Below are 23028 nucleotides of genomic sequence, written 5' to 3' on the forward strand. Positions count from 1 at the left end.
GGAATGCCCCTGCGGCGAAGAATAAAATCGCAAAGCAACGATTCATTTTTCCTATTGGCGACGACAGCGCGTAGGTTGTTATAATGCAACCGTCGCCATCGGCTTTATCTCTGATTCTGCTACACGGAAGTGGTGTACCGCTGCGTTCCACCGACCGATATGAAACAATATAATTGTCTGTCGCGTTGACAGACACACGTAGCCAATGTTATAACACTAATCGTCGATGTCTTCTATGCACACGGTGGTCGACAGGGTAGCGACAGATTCCAAATTTTTTTAAATCGATAGCATACAGGTCGCTAATGATATGCATAAAACATTAGACGTAGTTCACTGTTTTGACGATATTAAACAATTAAAATTACGTACTTCTTAATGTATTATAAATACTCGCGGTGGCGAAGTGCGACGATTGCGTGTCTTATAAATTACAGTTCCTGGAATAGGTTCTTTATAAATAAGTAAAGCAGAAAACAATCGGATAATAAAACTTTGCTGGGTTACTTTTGACCCACGAGAAACAATCGATTAACTCAACAAAGGTAGGATTATTTTCGTTTTTACTCTGTTAATAGCTTGTAGCTATATGTTCTGTAAAATGACATTGTACACCGTTGAATCAGAAGCTTCGAATTAGTTCTAATCAAAATTTGAATCATCGGATGTTACGCATTTGACGCATATTATTGTACTATCGCTATCGATAAATTACATTTTATTCTTTTGTGTGTTATATTTGTTACAAATTTGTACCACAGTCCAAAAGACTTGTTTAGGGAGGAGGAGAGCAAAATATATTAAAGTATAGTTTTGGATCTTCTTTTACACGATTTGAAATTGAATTAAAAAAAAATAAATATATACTTTCAAATAGAATAGTATATTTTTTTTAAATCCTTTCCTCTTGCGAGTAGTCTCACGATTGGATCCGACGATTTCTTCGTGGTAGAAGTTGCGTTCGGTTGTATGCCGTTCGTACGTTTACAGTGAATTTTGCAATCAGCTTGCCAGGCACACGCAACTAGACTAAACAACGTTCTACTCCAATTCCACGGGGATTCGATCGTTCGGTGGTAAGTTATTAAAGAATTGACCTTTCCCGTGATTCGCGGTGCATCGAGTTTACATTAGTCTTGACTGGAACACACTCCGCGCGCGATTGTATTCTGACGAGGTTGTAATAACGAATCGGCCAAACTAATGAAGTGATACATTATTCACGGTTGTCCTCGGTTATATATCACCCGAACGATACTACGGGCGCGTTACTTTTCGTTCGCCGATAGAAATGATATCGGTCCTGTTTCTTCTGTCGATCGTCGATTATGGCCACAGCTACAACGATTTTCCGTCCTTGATAACTACGAACGCCACGATGGGTAACGAGTGATTTTATTTTTCGTGAATGTGTCGGTGCCAATTACTGTCTATAGGTCAAAGAACGGAGAAATTTTACCCTAGAAATGAAAATCAATCCTTTTATCGTTAAACACCCCTCGAGACCGGCACTACACTTCAAAAGACACCTTTTAAAATTTTTATTTGAAATTATTTTCTATCAATCATTTTTTCTCAATCGACTTCTTTGTATCGATGTTCTAGAATTAATCGTAATTGACACTTGTTGCGTGAACTCCGACAGAATCATATTTTTTCTTCTCCTACTATTGGTTAATTATGTAGAAAACTGTAATTTTTGTATTACTTAGTATGTCTTCGTACGAGTATTACCCGCAAATTGGCGATGTTTTCCCGATGAAAATGAGTTCGAACACTACACGATTCCGACCACTTTTCATTATTCAAAATTATAAATTTTGGGGAAGGTTCGAACGACTTATAATCAAAGATAGTCTGAACGAGGTCGTGTTTGGACTCATTTTTATCGGGAGAATCTAATTAATTCATTGATGGTACTCTTACAATGATAAAATGGGTAGAGGGAGGGGGGGAGTAAATTATATAATTTCCTCCGAGTGAAATGGGAATGGGATTTTTTCTGAACAGCGTTGGTCGTCGACAGGAGTCTCTCCAGTAACAAAGAGGACCATAAAAACACCGTGGAGCTCCTTCTTAATCTGATCAAGGACACCGTGAAAAGAGAGATGAATGTGGGTGGTATCACAGTTCACGTTTTCCGTGATACGAATGTTAATCTGCGACAAGGTAAGCGAACGAGTCCCGATCGATCGATCGGCTAATTAATCGTCGCTATAAAACCTTCTTTTTGTCGATGGTCGGTGCTCGCGTCAAGATTTCACGATACTTCTATCTATCGCGACCTGTTACCTAACATGGCGGCTGCATGAGGTTGCTCGAAAAGAGGAAATCATACATCTCGCGATAACAGGTTCGCGAATAAAAAATAGACTTGTTTCTATATCTGGATTTTATTTAATAACAAATTTCTTTCGTCTTAAGATCCAGACTGTCCCAGAATACCGGAAGTCGACGGTATAAGCGTTCCTCTGATCGTGCCTGGCGAGGAACTGTCCCAGATCTTTCTCGACCTGAGAATGACGAACGTCCTCTCCTGGAACGTGATCAACATCCTCCACGACGATACCTTCGGTGATAAGATGCGTTATTATAGTTATTTTCAACGAGGTATACAGGCTTTTGGTCTCTGTGGCGAGGCTGAGGCAGCCATGTTCCAGAACAGATCATGTGTGCTATCTAAGTGACAACGGAGGTATTAGAAATTCCCCAGTTCCTGAACAAATCAAGGCTCTTCCTTTTCGGGCGGGTGTTTTGATTGGTATCGAAGCTAGTGACTTTCTTCTCTCATGGTACGAGGCGTGTAGTACTTTAGTCGCTATTCGGATGGCGCATGTGGTTTATTCCCAAAGATGGCAACCTCCATATCGACACAGAGTGTTCTTAGACTTAAGCCTTTAGGTCCCTGATTTTGGTGATACTTTTAAGACATATACTAGGTTCAAGATTCATATATGTTAAGGGCACATATTAAAAAGTTTTCGAGTTGGGTGCATTTGAAAATTGTTACCGTGTTCGCGATACGTTCCAGACAGGGACACGATCAGCAGAGTGATGAAGGCTATTTCGGACAAGTTGCCCACCAAGGGGTCGAGCTTGATCTCCAGGTCGATATTCACGCTGAAACACGATGACACAGAGAGGGGGAGGAAAAGATCGGTGAGGAAGGTGCTGAATGATTTTCACGTGGATCAGCTGGGCCACTGCTTTCTGGTGATCGCCACTCTTGATATAGTCGCGGATGTTATGGAAGTGGTGAGACTCTGTTAGTCTAAAGACTATTTGACCTATATGTATAAAGAGAACACAGCAACGAATAAAGAATAAGTAACTTTTTTCCATTACTCTGAATGAAATTATATTTCAAATTGTTATTCGTCATCTATTGTCCAAGGAAACATTTGTCTGCCTTTGATTTTTAATTAGTCGTAATGATCGTTGCTTACGAAGCGTTTCCAGGAAACTACAGAAAGAGTTTATCTCGTTTAGGGAGTTTATGTCTCTTTACTAATGGTGTTAGATAATTCCTTTTCGTTTTTTTTTTTTTTTTTAGATAGACACTCAAAGATACATCCTGTCGTAAATTGCATTTTAACGATTTATGTCCACTTAAAACAGCAACTGAGACGGTAGGCTGCCTTGCTCGTTTACTGTAAGTAACGAACTCACTTACGAACTTTCTTTGCGTTTTTGTATCTTGAAGGCAAGGTCTCTGAAGATGGTGCATCCTGGTAGCCAATGGTTGTACGTTATTACAGACAGCGCGGAGCAGAACGCGACCAACATGACGACCTTCATTGATTTGTTAGCGGAAGGAGGAAACGTGGCCTTCATGTACAACGCGACCGAATTCGGCGACTTTTGCAAAGTAACGATCGGTTTTACTTTTTGAAAAATTAAATTTCGAGATCGAGATAAATTTTAATCAAAAACATTGACATTAAAAAAAAATCTCATCCAGATCGAACGAACATCGTAAGAGTTACAGAGAAATCACAAACACACAGAGTTGGAATTTTAATAATTATTTTCCACTGTATCGAACCTGGTGCAATTTTATCTCCAAACTTTGAAATATATTTTTCTTAAAATTGGATAAAATGATACGATTCTTCGAAGTGTGACAAATAATTGTCGGACCTTCAGGTCAAGTTATCGTGTTACGCTACGGAATTGATCGAAGCGCTGGCCAGAGCCTTGGATTATTCCCTGATGAACGAGATCGAACTTCTGAAGAGGATCGGCGACGAGGATTTCGAGATCATCCAGCTAACGAAACGCGAGAGACGACACGAGATGTTGAGGAACATTAAGGTTAGCGATCCGAATGCGATGAAATCCACATTCGATGGACTGGAATTCGTGTTTCTTCAGATACACTTTTCTCAAAGCACGGTCGTTTCTGAGGCTAGCTGCGGAAGATGCTTGATATGGAGGTTCTCCTCGTCCATAACTTGGGGAAACTTCTTCGTTAACGAGAAAAACATTGCTCATTTGTTGGACGTGGGCTCCTGGACGCCAGAATTCGGCGTTACATTGTCAGACGTCCTTTTCCCTCACATTGATCATGGATTTAGAGGGATCACTATACCTATTGCCACGTATCACGTGAGTAAAAACTTTCTTTAGGAATAATTTTAGACAATCTAAATAGCCTCAGTTTTGATTTTACAAAAATTAGTTTTCAAGTTATCATTTGGAATTAACGAAGCAATTACTGTACGAACAATGAAAAATTAAATACGACGCGTTACTATAGAACCCACAGTGGCAAATAATCTCCGTGAGCAACACAGGCGAGAAGACTTACGGTGGATTAATCTTCGACGTGGTCAACTATCTGAGCAAGAAGTTGAACTTCACGTACAATGTTATAGCTCCAGAACTGGACAAGATCCCCAACTCCTGGAACGATTCTCGATTCTTCAAACTAGGAGATGTAAGGAGACGCGATATTATTCGAATATTAATGCTACGAACAAACGCTAAATATTCGAGTGATCTACGTTATTTGCATTCGAACCGTCAAGTATTCCAATAGCGTTTTAATAGTCGAGCGTTTCATTTGTATCCGAATTGTACTCGTCGGGAAGTGCTTCCAGTTAGTTTCATCCTATTCGCCAGTGAATTGATTATCTTGTGCAGAAGGCCAGAGGAATGACAATGTCGAGTACGAGGAAACTGCCCAGGGAAGTGGTCGACTTGGTACGCGAGAAGAAGGTTCTGTTGGCAGCCTGCGCTTACACCGTGAACGAATATGGGAAAGAGGCAATAAATTTTACGGTACCCATTTTCGTGCAAACGTATAGCTTTTTAACTTCCAGGCCCAGACAGCTGTCGAGGGCGCTTCTATTCGCTTCGCCGTTCACCAAAGAGGTTCGTAAACGCAACTTGCTCGACGCAATCTAGTATCTTCCTTCCCTAGCAATTGTCCTGCAGGCTTTACGTTCCAAATTCACCTTTTCGTTCGATCAAAACTTTCGTTCGAATCGTATAGACTTTAAATAGAATCGCAGATCCGTTTAAATTTCGCTTGTCATCGAGCAAGACAAGAATTAATTGTTGTCGTTACGCAAAGGTTGCAGAGATATTTCATTCTGGCATTCCGACGCGTAACAGCGCGCAGTGACAGAACTTTAAAGACCGTCGTCTTTCACTTCGTTATTTTCTCCGCTCGTATACCTCCTAACGTTCGGTCTGGCTTTTAGACGTGGGCCTGCCTGGCCGTCGCCATTATCATAATGGGTCCAATCCTGTACATGATTCACAAGTACAGTCCCTATAGCACGCAGACCTCGGGCCTGAACTCGTCCTGGCAGTGCGTGTGGTACGTCTACGGGGCGCTCCTTCAGCAAGGTAACGTTTGATTGCCTTTTCAGAGGGTACAGATTATGAGATTGGAGTAATTCTCTAGTAATTCTCTAGTAATAATAATCTTCTCTAATAATAATCTAGTAGTATCGTAACAGTAATAGAAATAACAGGAAAATTATCGTAACAAAAATATACAGTGAAGCTCAAACGCAACAAGGTAAGAATTTTGAAGGATTCCAAAAAATTCCAGGAGGGATGTATTTACCGCGATCAGACAGCGCGCGTCTCGTGATCGGCGTCTGGTGGCTGATCGTGATGGTTCTCGTAGCTACGTATTCCGGAAGTCTGGTCGCCTTTTTGACATTCCCAAGGATGGACGCGTCGATCCTGTCGGTGGAGGACCTGATCGCGCGAAAGGACAGGATCACCTGGAGCTTTCCCAACGGCAGCTTCCTCGAGGTGTACCTGCGGAACGCCGACGAGGCAAAGTACCACACACTCTTGTCCCACGCGCAGAAACACAACGACACGGAAGCGGAGGAACTGGTGGAGCGCGTGAAGGAAGGAACTCACGTCCTGATCGATTGGAGGATCTCCCTCAGGTATCCCGGGATATTTGAATTCGTATAATTTCGAAGTTCGTGTTCGCGAAGATAATCAGGAAGATGGGTAAATAGGTTTTTGATGAAGAAACATTTGCTGCTGACCGGAGGCTGCCACTTTTCCCTGAGCACCGACGAGTTCTTGGACGAGCCCATCGCTATGATCATGCCGCAAGGGAGCCCCTACTTGCCTGTAATCGACGCGGAGTAAGTTGCATGTTTAATTTTTAAAAATACAGAATACGTAGAATATTACCCACGGCGCGCATTCGTTTGCGGAACAGATTGCATCGAATGCACGAATCTGGATTGATGCACAAATGGATCGCCGATAGGATGCCGACGAAGGACAAGTGCTGGGAAGTGTCGGGCAGCAGTCAGGCGGTGAACAAGCGAGAAGTGAACGTGGCCGATATGCAAGGGATATTCTTTGTACTCTTCATGGGTAAAACTCTTTGTTTTCTCCATTTTTCAACAATCAAGATTATCGATATTTTCAATTGGAACTAAATGGAGCTATAAGGATTGCTTCTGACAAAATCTCAAGACAGTTAGCTTCAGAAGCAGCTGAGCACAGAACGAATATCGCCCAAATTAGAAAAATAGAATCGTCCAGGCGAGAGGAACTGAAAATCAATACTGCTTTCCCTTTGTTGCCTTGAGCTATGTTAATATTAGAGAAAAGAATGGAAGACTCTTTGTACTATTTTCAAAATAAGTAAATCGTTAATCAATCGTCTCTTGTTTCAGGCACCACGTTGGCCTTGTTCTTCTTAATATGCGAATGCTACTGGCACAGACGAAAATTATCCAAGCAACGGAAACTGATCCGCCCGTTCGTGCCGTAAATTCAATTTCTGGGACGCGTATAATCGTGCAAATTGTTTTCACTGCTCTCACCAGCTTCCCGCTATCCAAACAACGCGAGGTTTCTCCTCGAATAAACGGAACCAGTACCTCATTATGCGGTCACTCGTATTTCTTCGGTCCATCTCGCGCCAATTGCATGTTCCCTCTTTCCCGTTTTAAGTTAGCGCGCCTTTTTTTCAACGGGACCGGTAAAAAGGGACCGTCGTTGCTCAAATATTGCTAAAATTCTTGCTTAATTCGCGCCCGATGACTTCCTCGGAACTTTTTCGTTTCTCCGTTATGGATGGTGGTCGGTGAAACGGTGCACGTTCGAAGGAAGAGGAACGCCTTTTTACTTACAACTAGTAGATTTGTCGTGTATATTAAGATAAACACTTGAAGTAATATTTTTTATAAACTCACAAACGAAAGGAAAATATTTATAAATGACATTCACGCGGTAACGACGGGTAAGCACTGCTAGTACAAAATATAAGAATGGTATAAAAATTGTATGGATGGTCTAGTAAGATCTGTTCACAAACGTAACTTTGGTAAATATAAGCGATGTACTCTTTTTCATGCCTTGGAATATTCTATATAAAATATATTATTATTGGGAATAATATAGCATGTATTTATTGGTTTTTGAAATCTCATTTTATGATACAACGTGAAATCTACCTGTCGACATTGCACCAGAGATGCCAGAAAGGCACAGAAGGTGCTCTCTCACACTATGTCAGATTACGCGTACGTGAGCTCGTGGAGTTTCGGAAATCCGACAAAGGCAAAATGACGCATGCCCTCTTTCTCGATTCTCCGAAGTTACCCCAAGTAATTTCGGACCGCCTCGTGAGAGTCAAGGGAGAAAGGCTCACATTTGCCTTCTCGCTCTTAACAACTGAAATCCGACCTCCCGTCTACGGCATACGATTTGGAATCTCGAATCTCTGTCAGCGTGTGCTTGTCTCTGCTGAACTTTCCCGGCCTCTGCCGAATGCTACTGACCACTGTAGGTATTTCTGATAATGTATAACGATTAATACTTACTACTGCATGCCCCTACAAGTCTCTGCTTGCCTTTGCAGGTTTCTGCTTGCCTGTGCATGCCTTTGCTGGCCTCTGTTGAACACTGCAAACCACCCCTGATGCTTCTGACATCGTATAACAATTACTACATGCTACTGTTCGCCCCTGGTGATCTCTGCTTGCCACTGCTGTCCTCTGCTGACCACCGCTTATATTTCTGGCAACGTACAACGATTACTACGACTCCTGCCTTCCTCTGTTAACCTCTGCCAGCGTCCCCTGGCCTAAGCTGGCCTCTGCTGACCGCTGCTGACCACTGCTGATCACCGTTTATATTTCTGGCAACGTACAACGATTACTACTGACTACTGCTTTCCTCTGCTGACCTCTGCCAGCATCTCCCGACCTATGCTGGCCTCTGCCAACATCTCCCAACGTCAGCTGACCATCGCTGACCACTGTTGACCGTTGCTGACAACTTGTGACATGATATAATATAATATAATATGTTTATATGTATTAAAGTTTTGTATAACGTGAATCTATGCCAATAAATGATATAATTTCAAAGTATTCTATGTGTTCTCATCATTTTTTACCGTCCTTTTCCTCTCAAAATCATTCTCTTACCTATAAGATGCGTACCACCTTCTTCGCAAGTTCACCAGCATTTTAGAAAAATTCCGGGCGCTTTGAGAATCCGGATTTGGCCTTGACCCAGTTTCGAAAGTGGGTCAAGGCCATTCGAATCTTAGAAAAATTCCGGGCGCTTCGAAAATCCGGATGGCCTTGACCCAATTTCGAAAGTGGGTCAAGGCCATTCGAATCTTAGAAAAATTCCGGGCGCTTCGAAAATCCGGATGGCCTTGACCCAATTTCGAAAGTAGGTCAAGGCCATTTGAATTTTAGAAAAATTCCGGGCGCTTTGGAAATCCGGATGGCCTTGACCCAATTTCGAAAGTGGGTCAAGGCCATTCGAATCTTAGAAAAATTCCGGGCGCTTTGAGAATCCGGATTTGGCCTTGACCCAGTTTCGAAACTGGGTCAAGGCCATCGAATTTTAGAAAAATTCCGGGCGCTTTGGGAATCAGAATTTGGCCTTGACCCAGTTTCGAAAGTGGGTCAAGGTCACCGGCATTTCAGAAAACGCTCCGGGCACTTTGGAATTCCAGTTTTAAGTAGAGAAACGGTTTCTTATAACTAAGGGAATAATGGGGAGAGGAAAAGAAAGGTAAAAGTGACGAGAACACATAGAATTCTTTGAAATTATATCATTTATTGTCATAGATTTACATTATACAAAGTTTTAATACATGTACATCATGTTAGAAGTTGTTAACAAAGGTCAGCGTAGTCAGCAGGGGCCAGCAGAGGGATGTAGAGGGATGTAGAGGCATGCAGGGGGATGCAGAGGCATGCAGAGACTAGAAGGGGCAAGCAGTAGCAAGTTGTAATCGTTATACGTTGTCAGAAGCATCAGGGGTGGTCAGCAAAAGCCAGCAGAGGTTGGGAGAGGCTGACAGTAGCAAGTTGTAATCGTTATACGTTGCCAGAAGTATCAGGAGTGGTCAGCAGCGGTCAGCAGAGACTAGCAGGGGCAAGCAGTAGCAAGTTGTAATCGTTATACGTTGTCAGAAGCATCAGGGGTGGTCAGCAAAAGCCAGCAGAGGTTGGGAGAGGCTGACAGTAGCAAGTTGTAATCGTTATACGTTGCCAGAAGTATCAGGGGTGGTCAGCAGAAGCCAGCAGTGGCAAGCAGGGATCACCAGGGGCGAATAGTAGCAAGTAATAAGCGTTATATGTTGTCAGAAGCATTAGAGGTGGTCAGCAGCGGTCAGCAGAGACGAGCAGAGGCATGCAGTGGCAAGCAGAGATCAGCAGGGGCGAACAGTAGCATGTAGTAATTGTTATACGATGTCAGAAGCATCAGGGGTGGTCAGCAGTGTTCAACAGAGGCCAGCAAAGGTATGCACAGGCAAGCAGAAACCTGTAAAGGCAAGCAGAGACTTGTAGGAGCATGCAGTAGTAAGTATTAATCGTTATACATTATCAGAAATACCTGCAGTGGTCAGTAGCGTTCGGCAGAGGCCAGGAAAGTTCAGCAGAGACAAGCACACGCTGACAGAGATCAGCAAAGACCAACAGAGGTTAGCAGAAGTCAGTAGTAATCGTTGTAGGTTGTCAGAAATGTAAGCGATGGTCAGCAGAGTCCAGCAAAGGCAAGCAGTAATCAGGAGCAGTAAGTAACAGTCGCTGTATGGTGTAAAAAGTTGTCGGGAGTTCTGTACTTTTGTCAGCACTGGTCATCAGAGGTCATCAGAGGCAAATAGAAACCAGGAGTAATTTGTAGAGTTCAGTAATAAACTCTAGAAAAGACAAGTAAAAATACCTGGGCAGTCGAGATTCCGAATCGTATGCCGTAGACGGGAGGTCGGATTTCAGTTGTTAAGAGCGAAAAGGCAAATGCGAGCCTTTCTCTCTCGACTCCCACGAGGCGGTCCGAAATTACTTCGGGCAGCTTCGGAATAATCAAGAAAGAGGGCATGTGTCAGTTTGCCTTTGTCGACTTTCCGAAACTCTACGAGCTCACGTACGCGTGATCTGGTATGTGTGAGTAGGGCACCGGGTGCTGAATCCGGCATCTCTGCATTGCACCTGTGCACGTTTGTTTTGACTAACAGGTCCCATTCTTGGTAGAAAATCACAGTAATATCATAATAAAGTAGAGAAATTATAAAATAATTAAGGCAAAGAGATTTACCAAATATAATACTGAGTTGCATAGAGTGAGGTGGGGACGTAGTGACCTAACGTAAATTATATATGTATATACTTATATATTTTACAATATTGTATTCTTATTTTACAGGAAACCCGTACGAAATAAATAATATTTTTATATTTGTCGTGCCTGTGTAATAAAAAGAAATTCACTGGAATGTCTTTTGCGATTTATGATTGGCTCCTTCACTTTTTTGAGTTTTTTTTTTAGGTCCATCGCTGTAAATACATATCGAATTTAATATAATTGTTATGTATCAATACGATGGTTACGCGTCAATTTCAAACTATAATCATTCCATTCAGTGGATCGATACGAGACAATCAATACCCGACATCAATGTATCGATAGTATCTAAATACATTTCTGACCCATCACTAGCCTACGGACATCCGAGAGGTATGACAATTACCATCACGAACGTCCAATTTGTGGATAATGGACGACACAGGATATTGCGCGGATATCCACGCAATGTCCAACACCGACAACGCTCGAACATTTTTCACGATGGACGCCTGCTGGCGTCTATTTATTCGCACGTGAATAAATTCACTCTTTCAGTCCCCTCGAATCACGCGATAACGCAATGGCGGTACCAAGAAGGGGGGGGGGGAGAGGCAAAAATATATAATTAAGGTTCAAAAATATACTTTTAAACTAACGTGAAATATAATTTCCTCTGTTAAAGGCGTTTATTGAACTTTTGTATTATATAATGCATATATTTTTAAATTCGACTTTTGAGATAAAAGATTAGACGGTATTCGCACGTTATTTTTAATGATTTCTTTGCACAGCAAAGTGAGCTTGGAAACAATAAGTCGTATCCTTCCCGGCTATTGTTCGTGTTTGGAGAAACGGCGTTTATTAATGAACGATAAATTAACGATCGTCTTGGGAGGAGAAAAGGAACGTTCATTGTTAAACGTTGATTCTTGACGCGTTTGGCAACGATCTGTGGAAGCGTCTCGCGGTAAAAGTCACGATATTGCATAACGAATTAATTGCATTGGTTGAGACCAGGTCCTAATGTGCTTCTACGCCATGATGAATGGAGAATTGTACTCATTTCACTTGGGAAACCGAGTCACTCTATTTGACAGCTGAAATTTGATCATTTACTATTACAAATTGCGACTAATTCACCTGATTTTTACTCCCTTACTTCTCATGTTCAAAAGTACCTTCTCTCTCAGCAAAAATTGTATTACAAATTCCCATTCCTCATCTGAAATATAAGTATGAAGAAAGTAGTTACGAAACCAGATTATAGCAAATTAAGGATTTCACAGGAGGGTTGAATGTACGAATTAAAAATGTTTATTCGCCATTCGGGAATAAAATTTGCCCCATGGTTCGCAGTCAATGGGTTTACTCTATCTTAATAAAGTTATCGGGTCAGGAAATTTCGTCGGAGCATTCCTGACCTACAAGCTTCCCTCGTTACTCGCGAAGAAAAGCGACAATGAACATTGAGCAACGCTTATGACGCGTATGATTCCGCCGCTGCGTGGTTACGTTACGGTGGAAGTTGCCACAACCAGTTACTTTATTAAGATCAGAGTAGCGAAAGAATGGGCATTGCATGTGTGCGAACGCAGGGAGCGTAGAAAGGTCGGATTTCGCGGTGCATCTTGAGCAGATGAGTTTGTCGATGTTGCCAGTAGACCGTCTGCTCGAAAGACTACATTCCAAAAATTTCATTTCAAAATTTATTCGCAACCAAAACATTCATCTTCGACTCAAAAATCCGCTGTCAATCAAAGAACTCCCACTTTACAAATTTCCATAGAAAAGTTCTCTTGTCGACTCGACAATTGATCTCCAATTAAACAATTTATTATCCCATTCAAAAATTCATCTTGAATCCAAAAACCTTCGATCCAAAAATGTTCTGAAATTTATCGAATTCACGTTTGGTAAAATAATTTGTTTACCAGAAATAAGTTGGTTTGGTAACTGAAAATAATTCGTTTGGGTGGTGAAAATTCACCTTTAACCCAGGAATTCCAGTTGTGTGCTCTCTGAAAGCAACTCGCGTGTTCCACGTGACGAATCCGCAGCAGGATCCACTGAATAATTCATTTCTCGGGAACCTCCTTCTCCCCGTCGATCTTCCCGTTCTCCGGGGAACCTGTAACCCTATCGTGGATCCGTGGGTGGAAGGGGAAGGGCGAGAGCGCGCGATATGACGGCGTACATAGACACGGGTTTATCTACCTGACGACCTTGCCGTTTAAAAAATCCAAGAGTGGCTGGCAGAGCCTCGAGCAGCCGGCGTGCACCATCCGCGAGCCAGTTCAGACGCGGACCGCGGACGACTAGGACTAATCCTAATAGAGTTTCTTTCCGCGCCACGGAAACCGCAACGCAACGCGTCCCTCGCACCTCCAGGTGAATCGAGACCAGTTCACGTGTGTTTTCTGTGCGCGTGGATCGCGGCTAGATCCTGCGTCAGTGATCTAGCAACTACTTTATTAACATGGGGACTATGATGTCCTGGACCATCCTGCTGCAGCGTACGTACAGTGCTCCTTCCTCATTATTTTCTTATAAATGGGATTCAAATTTGGTGATTGGAATTGGTTATTTCACTAATCGATGAATAGGGTTTTGTATTGTGTATATTAATTACCAGTGGTGCTATTGGTTCTACGATTTTTCTTGGAATAAATTTCTTCCAACTGTCTTTTCATCAAATAATTTAGAATATTAACGAGTAATGTCTTTGATGTATTTGAGTTTCAATTTTGTAATTTTAACTAATTTCGAAAGTATTTTTGGACTCCATTTTGTCCTCCCTGATTGTTCGGAAGGTACAGAAATTGGGGAAGAAATTGTTGCAGAAGATCCAATTTGTAAATATACGTATCCTACTTTTATTTAAGGATTCAGATGAAGTTTTGTTTTCTTTTTATATGAATGTGTATTTTGTATTTTTTGAATGAGCAGTAGAGTTTGCGACAAATGAAGTATAATCGGTACTGTAAAGGATCAATAAATTGCTTTTAAAATGTCTTCTAAAATAATAAAAAATAACCGAAAAAGATGTTGAACTTTTAGAAGAAGCAAACATGAAGGACAAAACGTTGCCTTAACGTAACTGAACAAATCTATACAGACCCTGGAAAATACTCCTGCATCCTCAGTTTCCTTTCCCAATTTTAAAAACAACAAGTGAATAAAAATGAAGGTCTTCGTGTATTACGAAGCGATCTCGACCAAATTCATATTTCAATTCTCAGTGAGGCTCGAAATGACTAGCACTCGACCCGTACAAGTAGAAAATTAAAAATTTAATTTCCTCTGGTTCCCCCAAACGGAGTTTAATTTCAAAGAAGTTAGTTTCGTTGACTATTTCAACGTCGAAATTCCCAAGCAGTGTCGTCGGCGCTCGTCCACGGCTACGACAACGCGGGATTCGACGGCTGGTATCAACCGGTTCCGCATCGACCAGTCGACATCATCACGGACGTTATTAACGACCTGGGCGCCCGGATTCTGCAGCAGTACACTGGCCACGGGAACGTGGCATTCTCGCCGACAGGGGTTGGCTTCGTCCTGGCCGCGTTATACGAGGGCTCCGCGGGCAGAGGAAGACAGCAGATCGTCGACGCTCTGGGGCTACCGCGGGATCAAGACGTCACCAGGCTCGGGTTTCGAGACATACATCGCAGACTCCGGGTAAGATTCTCACCAGAAGACACTCCTAGCAGAGCATCGTTCGAATATAATTTTATTCGAATACAAAACGACGAAGAAATGATTAAAATAAAAATTAAGAAGAGAAAATTATTTCTCAGTCGCCGTTCGTTTCTCGGCAAAGTTATATTATCGCTTTTATTGGGTGTTGGACAATATTCGAGTAAAATTTTATTTAACCTTAGACGCGTTTCTGTTTTGTATATTTTCTGATTTGAAATAGGTTTCTCGTGTACGTTCGTTCGAATTTAGGCATTATTAATATATTTCTACAGAATCTTGAAGAGGATCAAGTTGTTGTTATTCATAATAACTATAAATTTTTGTTCGATATAGTTAATATTGCTCCAAGTCGACGAAGAAAATTTTAATCTGGTCAGCGAAAAGGCTAGTGTCGTCAAATCCAAAGAAAATGAATCTCTTAGGGTATTTTTAGACTATATACAACTAATCACATACCTAAAAAAAGGTATTTTTTAAGTTGTTTCACCATCTAACCCTCGGACAGTGACTCAATCTGTAACGCGTCCATTTCGATTCAAATCTGAATTTTATTATTTCATATCTCGGTACAATGATTTGAATTGAATTTTGATATTATCATATTCGTAAATCCTTCATTTATTTCCACCACTAATTTCAGGAGTTCCCTTACCATTATTATTATCGTTATTTATTAACCCTTTGAGGTCGTATTAAGTTTATACTTGGGTGTCACGCTGTTTGGAATTAAATGTCTAATTACGCTTGATCACAATTTGTGAAATATTATTTCGAATTCTATGTATCTCCGAAGCTTGTCGACTTAGTATAACATAAGATATCAATATGGTTCTTTGCTATGGCGACTGAGAGCAAAGGGTTAGAAACCAAAACCCCAAGAATGATCTTCCAAAGATCCCAAAACCAAGCACACTCGTTCCTCCGACTCACCTAATTACCCTTGCGTAATCCTATCGGCGGAATAATTAGACCGACGGCTAATTTGAAGCCTGAACGCGCCCGAATTTCTCTTCCCTAATTGTAAGTGTCGGTTTCTCTTTCGGTCGATCGCACTTTTCGAACAAGAGTCGCGCAACCGTCGGTCCACCGACGATCCGTGACCATCCGCGATCAGAAATAATCGTTTTCCTTTCCGAAGACTTACTTGAACGCCGACGGTTTCCTGGGGGGCCTGACGCTCAACCAAGAGAACACTAAACTGCGACCAGAATACGAAGACATCCTGAGATTCTATGGATTCGACCTGACCGTCCCTGAAGAGGACACTAACGGGACCACCACATCTCCTGAATCCACCACAACAGAACAATCGATGACAGAGACGGTCACCCCGGTCCAGGATGAGACTACAGTGCCAGCAACGACTCCAGAACCGATGCAGGAAATGGAGATGACGACAAAGGCTGCGTCGACGACCACTCTAGCAGTCGAGATGACCGGAATGACGATGAACACGCCAGATGTCCAGGAGAGGTTGACGCAAATCAGCTCTGACACGACTGTTCTGATGGACTCCACCACGCCTGCAATTTTGTCTAGCCAAGATACGACTTCCTCAGAAGCCATGTCTTCCATACCACAGACTCCAACGACTGTTCCTTCTGACGTTGAGACTACTGTGGGCACTGTTCAACCAACCACTATGGTCAGTGTGTTGGCTCAGAGCACCACTGTGGAGACAGTAACTAGTCAGACCACCGTGACCACCATCTTGCCCTCCACTGTTGGGACGTCAGCGTTAACAGAGATCGTGGAGACTACAACCGAGACCACAACCACGCCAACGACCATACCAACGACTGTTGCTGCTGCGTTGTCCACGGAGGCGTCGACTGCAGCCCAGGTCGACGACGTGGAAACCACGACGACGGGTTCGACGATCCCCGCAACGCAGGTAAATCAGCCGATCTCGACGAATGGACCACCTGCCGATGAGAATACCGTTTTAACGGACCCCGCAAACAATCAGACGGCCTCGAGCGAGATGGGATCTACCGATTCGCCGGCCACGACCGCCGCCACAGGTGAAACCGGGTCGGACGGACAGACGACCGTGTCCCCGACTACCATCGCGAGGAGGAGGAAGCGTGGCGCTAGGAGCCCCAGGGGATTCTTCTCCAGTTATCCGGGTCTGTAACACTTTGTGTTCATTTTTACTTGTGCAACGTCAACCGATCTCTGGGGCCGATTGCTCGGGCTAGAACAGTGTCTCCCAACCTATTTCTGGATCTCTATGGTCCCAACGCCTGGAGGATTTCGAAAATTGGATGGACAAATGCAATGTGATTTTATAATTGATTTCTTAATACGTACTTTTTCAAAATTGACCATCCAGAGATAGAAATAACTTTATACTTGATTTCTAAATATATACGTACTTTTTCAAAATTGATCATCTACAGCTAGGTTCGTGTTTGGGAGTTGCTGGCCTAGCTCCAGATGCCATCTTTGTAGCTCGTTGCAATAGTATGCACGTGTTGTAGGATGAAGTGGCTTTTGTGCTTGGACGCGAGACGAATTGAGATGGATATATAGGGTGTTCAGCCACTTCTGGAAAACATTTTAATGGGAGATTCTACAGGCTCAAATAAGACGGAAATCAAGGATACCAATTTATTGATTTGAAAATATTTTAATGGGAGATTCTAGAGACCAAAATAGGGCAAAAATCAAGTATTCCAATTTGTTGATTGAGGCTTCGTTAAAAAGTTATTAACGTTTAAAGTTCCGCCTGTAGAACTAGCGTGCGCGTAGCTGTTCACAGATTGTAGTTCTATACGTTAATAACTTTTTAACGAAGCCTCAATCAACAAATTGGAATACTTGATTTTCATCCTATTTTGGTCTCTAGAATCTCTCACTAGAATTTTTCCCAGGGGTGGCCGAATATCCTGAATGGTATTGGAAGATTTTTGATCATTTATTAGGTCTAATTTGTCGAATTTCAGACGAAGGTATCTGGATGCAAGACCTGGGGATCTGGAAGCCCTATTCCACCAGCCTGGGAGAGGCATCAGTCAGAGACTCGACTGAAATATCGTTCCTGGTGAATGGCTGTGACGTCTCCTCCGTCACGGCTTCCAGATACTTCGCGGTTCTACCGTTCGCCTATTTTCCATCCTTGCACGCCGTCGCCCTTGAATTTCCGCTGGACGTAAGACTAATCGTTCCTCGAACGATCATTAACGATTATTAGACCCGAGAGTCACGATTTAAAGTCTATAAAGGATAATTCTTTGGTCTGGAATCTTTACTTGTGCAGTGAGTGGAACAAATCTGGGTGACAATTGTGGATCGCAAAGAGAACTATCTTTCAACGTTTAACGTCTTTCAGTTATTAAAAAATAGGGCAATTTAAAGAAATAGAGAAAGTAACAAATTCAATTAAATATCTGTTTTATTTACACTATTGTTGTATTTTGCAACTTTCAAATGTATGATATCTCTTTGGACTTGAAAAAGGGACTCGACAAAGTAACTCCTGAGATAAAAACTGATGTTGAGTCACACTCGTCACGATTAAATTTCAATATCAGTTTGAATTTTTGATCATTTCGAACAAAATAATTCTCGAAAATGCTAGAGCAGCAAACAGTATCAGAATTACCAATTTTCTAGAGAATCATTTTTCCTTGACAAAACGAGATCCCGCGTTGGAAAATAACAGTCTGCCTAATCCAGATTAATCAGACCCCTGCGGCGAAAAGACTTTAATAGGTTCGCTAACAGGATAACATACGCGCGTTTGACAAGGGTATCGCTCAACGAACGACTCTACCTGAACCGAATCGCTATATTTGTTCCACCCATTATACTTTCCGCGACTTATCTCTGGGAATCTACGATACGGTGTTAACTAAATCCACTCGCTAAACCAGTTCTTACCGTCCACGTTCCAGGACCCCAGGTATAATATCCTCCTCCTAATGGCCACGGACAGGAGGGACACGTATCGGTTGGCGAGGGATCTCGGCGGGAAGTCGCTGAGGCTGCTGAGGAAGCAATTACAGGCCACATGGGTCAGGGCCACCATTCCATCGTTCATGTTACGCGGTTTCGTCACGTTGACGTCCTTCCTGCAGAGGGTACGAACAACCGTGACGCCTGTTTCTCTAATCTCCTAATTGAACGATCAACGGGATAAATTTGTTCGGCTTGGCAAACATTCTGGTATCTTAGATTTCCTAGATAAGCTTGGGACTCGTAGGTTTGTTAAACGATCTCTTATGTCTGTTAGATTAATTTAGGCCTGATAGAGATTACATCTGATCTGGATTAGACCTATCAGATCTGTCAGGCAACAGTTAAATTCCTCAGATCTGTATTAGATCAGGACAGGTCTGTTAGAGTTATTAAAATTGTGTTAAATCTGAGTGGGTCTTGTAAATTTGTAGTAGATTCAACCTGTTAGGAGTCAGTCTGATAGATCTATTACATATATTAAACTTGCTCTGGATTAGACTTGCTGGATTTATTGAACCTATTAGACTTTTTAAACCTGTTAAAGCTACAGAAGATCAGTCTAACTTCATTATCTCTTTAGTCTGAACCTAGTAGATGTAGGTTGTGTCTTTTGCATCCACAGAATTTGGCTTTGTCCTGTTAGATGCTAGGTAGGAATTACTTCCAAAGCAGGTCAATTTAGGCTTGTTAGGAGCCTAGGTTGTATCTATTAGATCTATTCTTCTTACCAGACCTAACCCAAACCAGACAGACCACAAATGTTAGATCTGTCTTGTAAGGGATCAGATCTCTTGAACCATGTTGGACGTTGTTTAGATCTGTCAGATCTATCGGACGATGGGTTAGGTCTGGGATAGATCTGGCTGAGAGCTTGGTCGAACCGAGTTCCATGGCGTTCAATATTTCGCCATTAGTCTCGGGCATTAAGCTCCTAATTACTTAATCGCGTTAGTCGAGATCTTGAGTGCGCTTCCCGCTCCTCGTCACGGTTGCGTTCCACGAGCAAAGATATCGGTAGAGACGGTTACCTTGACGACACGTAATTGACGATAATACGAAACACTGCACGTGAAAGTGATGAGGCAACGGAATCCGCGAAAAATAAGAATTGTTCTAATGGACGTAATTCTTACGAGTTTCACGGGCTTCGACGACAGATCCCGCTGGCAATGAGCCGTTCCCGGACTTCTGAAAGTTTCCCGTTCCCTTTGATGCTTCAAAGCTGGTTCCATAATCGGCATTAAACTCGAAGCGCGAAGAGGAAACAGAGGATGATTACTCTAGCTTCTTTCAGACGCAAAGACAAAGTAACTTCATATACTGGGAATACCGATAGAAAATTTATTAAAAGTAACGATCTTTGAACAGTAGCAAGGTATAATTATCCTTTAATCGATGTCGATTGATGTCTAAATGACTCAGAAATTCAATTTAAACATATAAATTTTGATTCGTTATTTCGATCGATGAATGATCGGTGCAACTTTATTCACAGTTGGGAATCGTGGACGTGTTTGAGCCAAGAGCAGCGGATCTGTCACTTATGACGCCGGATCTAGGCGTGTACGCCAGGGACGTGCAGCAGAGCATCGGGGTCAACATCAGGAATTACATGAAACCCGATAGGACCCACTCTCGTGAGTCGCCCAAATCCGATCCTCCCTTGATCGTTCCACCTCGACGGGACTATTATCGATACTATCATCCAGGTTTCTACTCTATGCTTTGTACATACCAGTGCACTTCTTCCACAGCCTTTCCTTTCGTTTATCCTACCATAATTCACTGGCAAACATAGAACATCCTTACTCTTAACTGCATTTATATTCAGAGGACCCTCCACTTAGAAACCTTGTACAATAGAGCCTCAATTGTTGCAAGAAAGTAGGGCTAAGATTTTTGCAAGAATCGAGGCGTAGAATCTAACAAAAATAAGGTCCATTTGCAATATCAAACAAGTAGGAATTACCGTATAGTTTATTAAAAATTCAAGAGAAAGGTGTATGTGAGAAAATGATGGTTGCAACTATCGCGATCTATGGCGCACAGGGCCTTCAACACACACATGCGCAGGAACAGTGCTACCAACGCTACACACGTGTACTTGGGGGCATACTATAATATACGTACGATATTTTAATGTATTGCAAAGATAAATTATGTTTCGAAATGTTTGGATCGCAAGGGTTTTAGTTTCTCGAGTCCATTCACTACAGTTATGAGCTAAAAATAAAATGGGTACGTTTGGGATTACTCCGGGAGGGAAGGAGGCGTTGAAAAGTTTGAACGGAGCAGTCGAGCTGTCGCAATCGCCACCAGCATCGGGTGAAATTGCGATTCGTCGTGCGCGTCGCTCGCAAACGACAAAGTGTCGGGGCATGCACGCGTGGCGAACCGCGTCCGACGATGCCTGGTCATTACTACTGGCGCGTGTCCGATCCCTTTTCTTCTTCGTTCTCTTTTTCGCGTCCTCCGTGACGAGTTCCACGGAAGCGTCATTAGCGTCGTTAAGGGATTATTCCCACTTGGAAACGTCGACTTTAGGCGATCCTAAAAACAAAGAATTAATACATGATTATACACCAAGGATTTCTAAATTCTTCCAGGTTGAATTATTTTTCAAGACAACACAGTGCAATTTTCGTACAGTTATTGCACACGGTTACGCGAATGTTTGTCAATGCTTGACATTGAATCGAATAACGTCAAGCTTGGGGGATTTCATTTTCAATCGCGAATTTACCTTTCGGAAGTAGTTACGTAAGGATTATTTTTTCATCGATCGGGTGAATGTCGAATTCTTCTTGTTTCGTTGTTTGCACGCCGAAGAACCGTGGTTTCCGGTTTATCGTAACCGTCGGTGGTCTACGATCGGGAATATTCTCAGTATTGTTATAAAGTTAGCTGGATTTAATCGCAGATATCCTGCGGCTGACTCACCAAGGGAAATAAATGAAAAGACCTTGCGGTCTGCCAGGAATTCCTGAACCATTGCGACGATCGCTCCTCGTAAATGTTTTTGCTCTTGGTATTTCCTGCGATGTCTATCGTTACTCCAGAAATTCATTACCTTCGCTAATCGTTTTCGTTTCTTGCTATTTTATCTATAGAACGAACTAATAACAATCAGTGACTGCAATTTCTTGGAAACTTTTAGCGTCGTAGGAGAATTTGTTGAACAATTAATGTTGTACGATGAGGAAGCGGCCATCTTGCGAGGGCGCTGCAGTACTGTAATCTTCTAACAGGAAAGCAATCTAAAGTTACAGTATCCTTCATTAAACATAGATACTGTTACTCCGATTGAAGTAATTAAACTATTAATGAAAAGCATTTTCTGTATCATGCAATTTGTTCAAATTTTTCTCTTACTGCTATAGTTTTCAAAACAGTTTACTCTGTTCAAGACAATTCCTGTGAAAATTCCTTGAATGGCCTGGCACTAGAATAGATACATTCAGTAACCTAACAAGATTTAACATGTTGACTGTTTATATTTGTAGTCTATAACTCTGATAATGAACTTTATTAACACATTATTAGAGATTGTAGTATCACAATCTTGGAAGTCTTTCAAGACTCAGTCGATGTTCTTAATCTTCAGTAGAAGTCCGACCAAAATCAATTGACGTCCAAGGTCACTGAGGAGCTACGCCCCCACTATTCTGCTTGACTACCCCCACCACTCTCATCTATTCATATTGACTTTAACTTAATTTTGTCCCGACTTCATGAAAGTCTAATCGAATTAAAATGTTAAATAGAAAGCACCTCATGCAGTTCAGAATTTTCGTAACTAGCAGTCAACGTGTTACTGTTTCTATTGTGCTTATGTTACACGACAGCGTCCAATAATTTAGGGTTAATATTTGTTCTGATTATACTGAGCTATCTACAACCTAAAGAATTCATCTGTATACAATTTTGGAAGCGCTTCTGGATAAAGAATCAAGATTACTTTGCTTAAACTGAAAATTATTGGACGTTTCGTGGGGACGTTTGTACAAACGTTGTTAGGATATCTGTTTTTACAGGAAACGGGTTATTCGAGAGAGCCGGACCAGTGCCATTCACGGCCGTCCATCCGTTTCTCTACTTCATCGTCGACGTCGAAACCTCAGTGGCCTTAATCGCTGGCCGAGTGAACGATCCGCTCAACTCTCGAATCCTTTAGGACCAGAGCCCTACTTAGGAAGAAACAGACGAATCGCCGAGTAGTAATAAACATATACGTTTATTTGACATACCTATAAATATCGTTATAATCTATAAACAATT

General features: G+C 42.1%; 1 protein-coding gene across 1 annotated transcript; it reads left to right on the top strand.

Moving 5' to 3' along the window:
• The first annotated feature begins 1291 nt into the window (after positions 1-1291).
• Positions 1292-22971, top strand: LOC143346011 (ionotropic receptor 93a-like). The gene is given in 22 exon segments (XM_076773719.1): positions 1292-1382; positions 2011-2169; positions 2258-2353; positions 2425-2670; positions 3032-3255; positions 3704-3868; positions 4147-4314; positions 4375-4608; positions 4760-4870; positions 5053-5376; positions 5709-5856; positions 6065-6416; positions 6492-6623; positions 6701-6861; positions 7167-7260; positions 13549-13601; positions 14465-14766; positions 15926-16916; positions 17736-17941; positions 18687-18872; positions 20246-20459; positions 22785-22971. Coding segments are annotated over 22 exon segments (4797 nt in total). The 3' UTR covers positions 22925-22971.
• Positions 22972-23028: the final 57 nt, after the last annotated feature.

This window comes from Colletes latitarsis, chromosome 10, assembly GCF_051014445.1.
Source record: "Colletes latitarsis isolate SP2378_abdomen chromosome 10, iyColLati1, whole genome shotgun sequence".
In the NCBI taxonomy this organism is placed as follows: domain Eukaryota; kingdom Metazoa; phylum Arthropoda; class Insecta; order Hymenoptera; family Colletidae; genus Colletes; species Colletes latitarsis.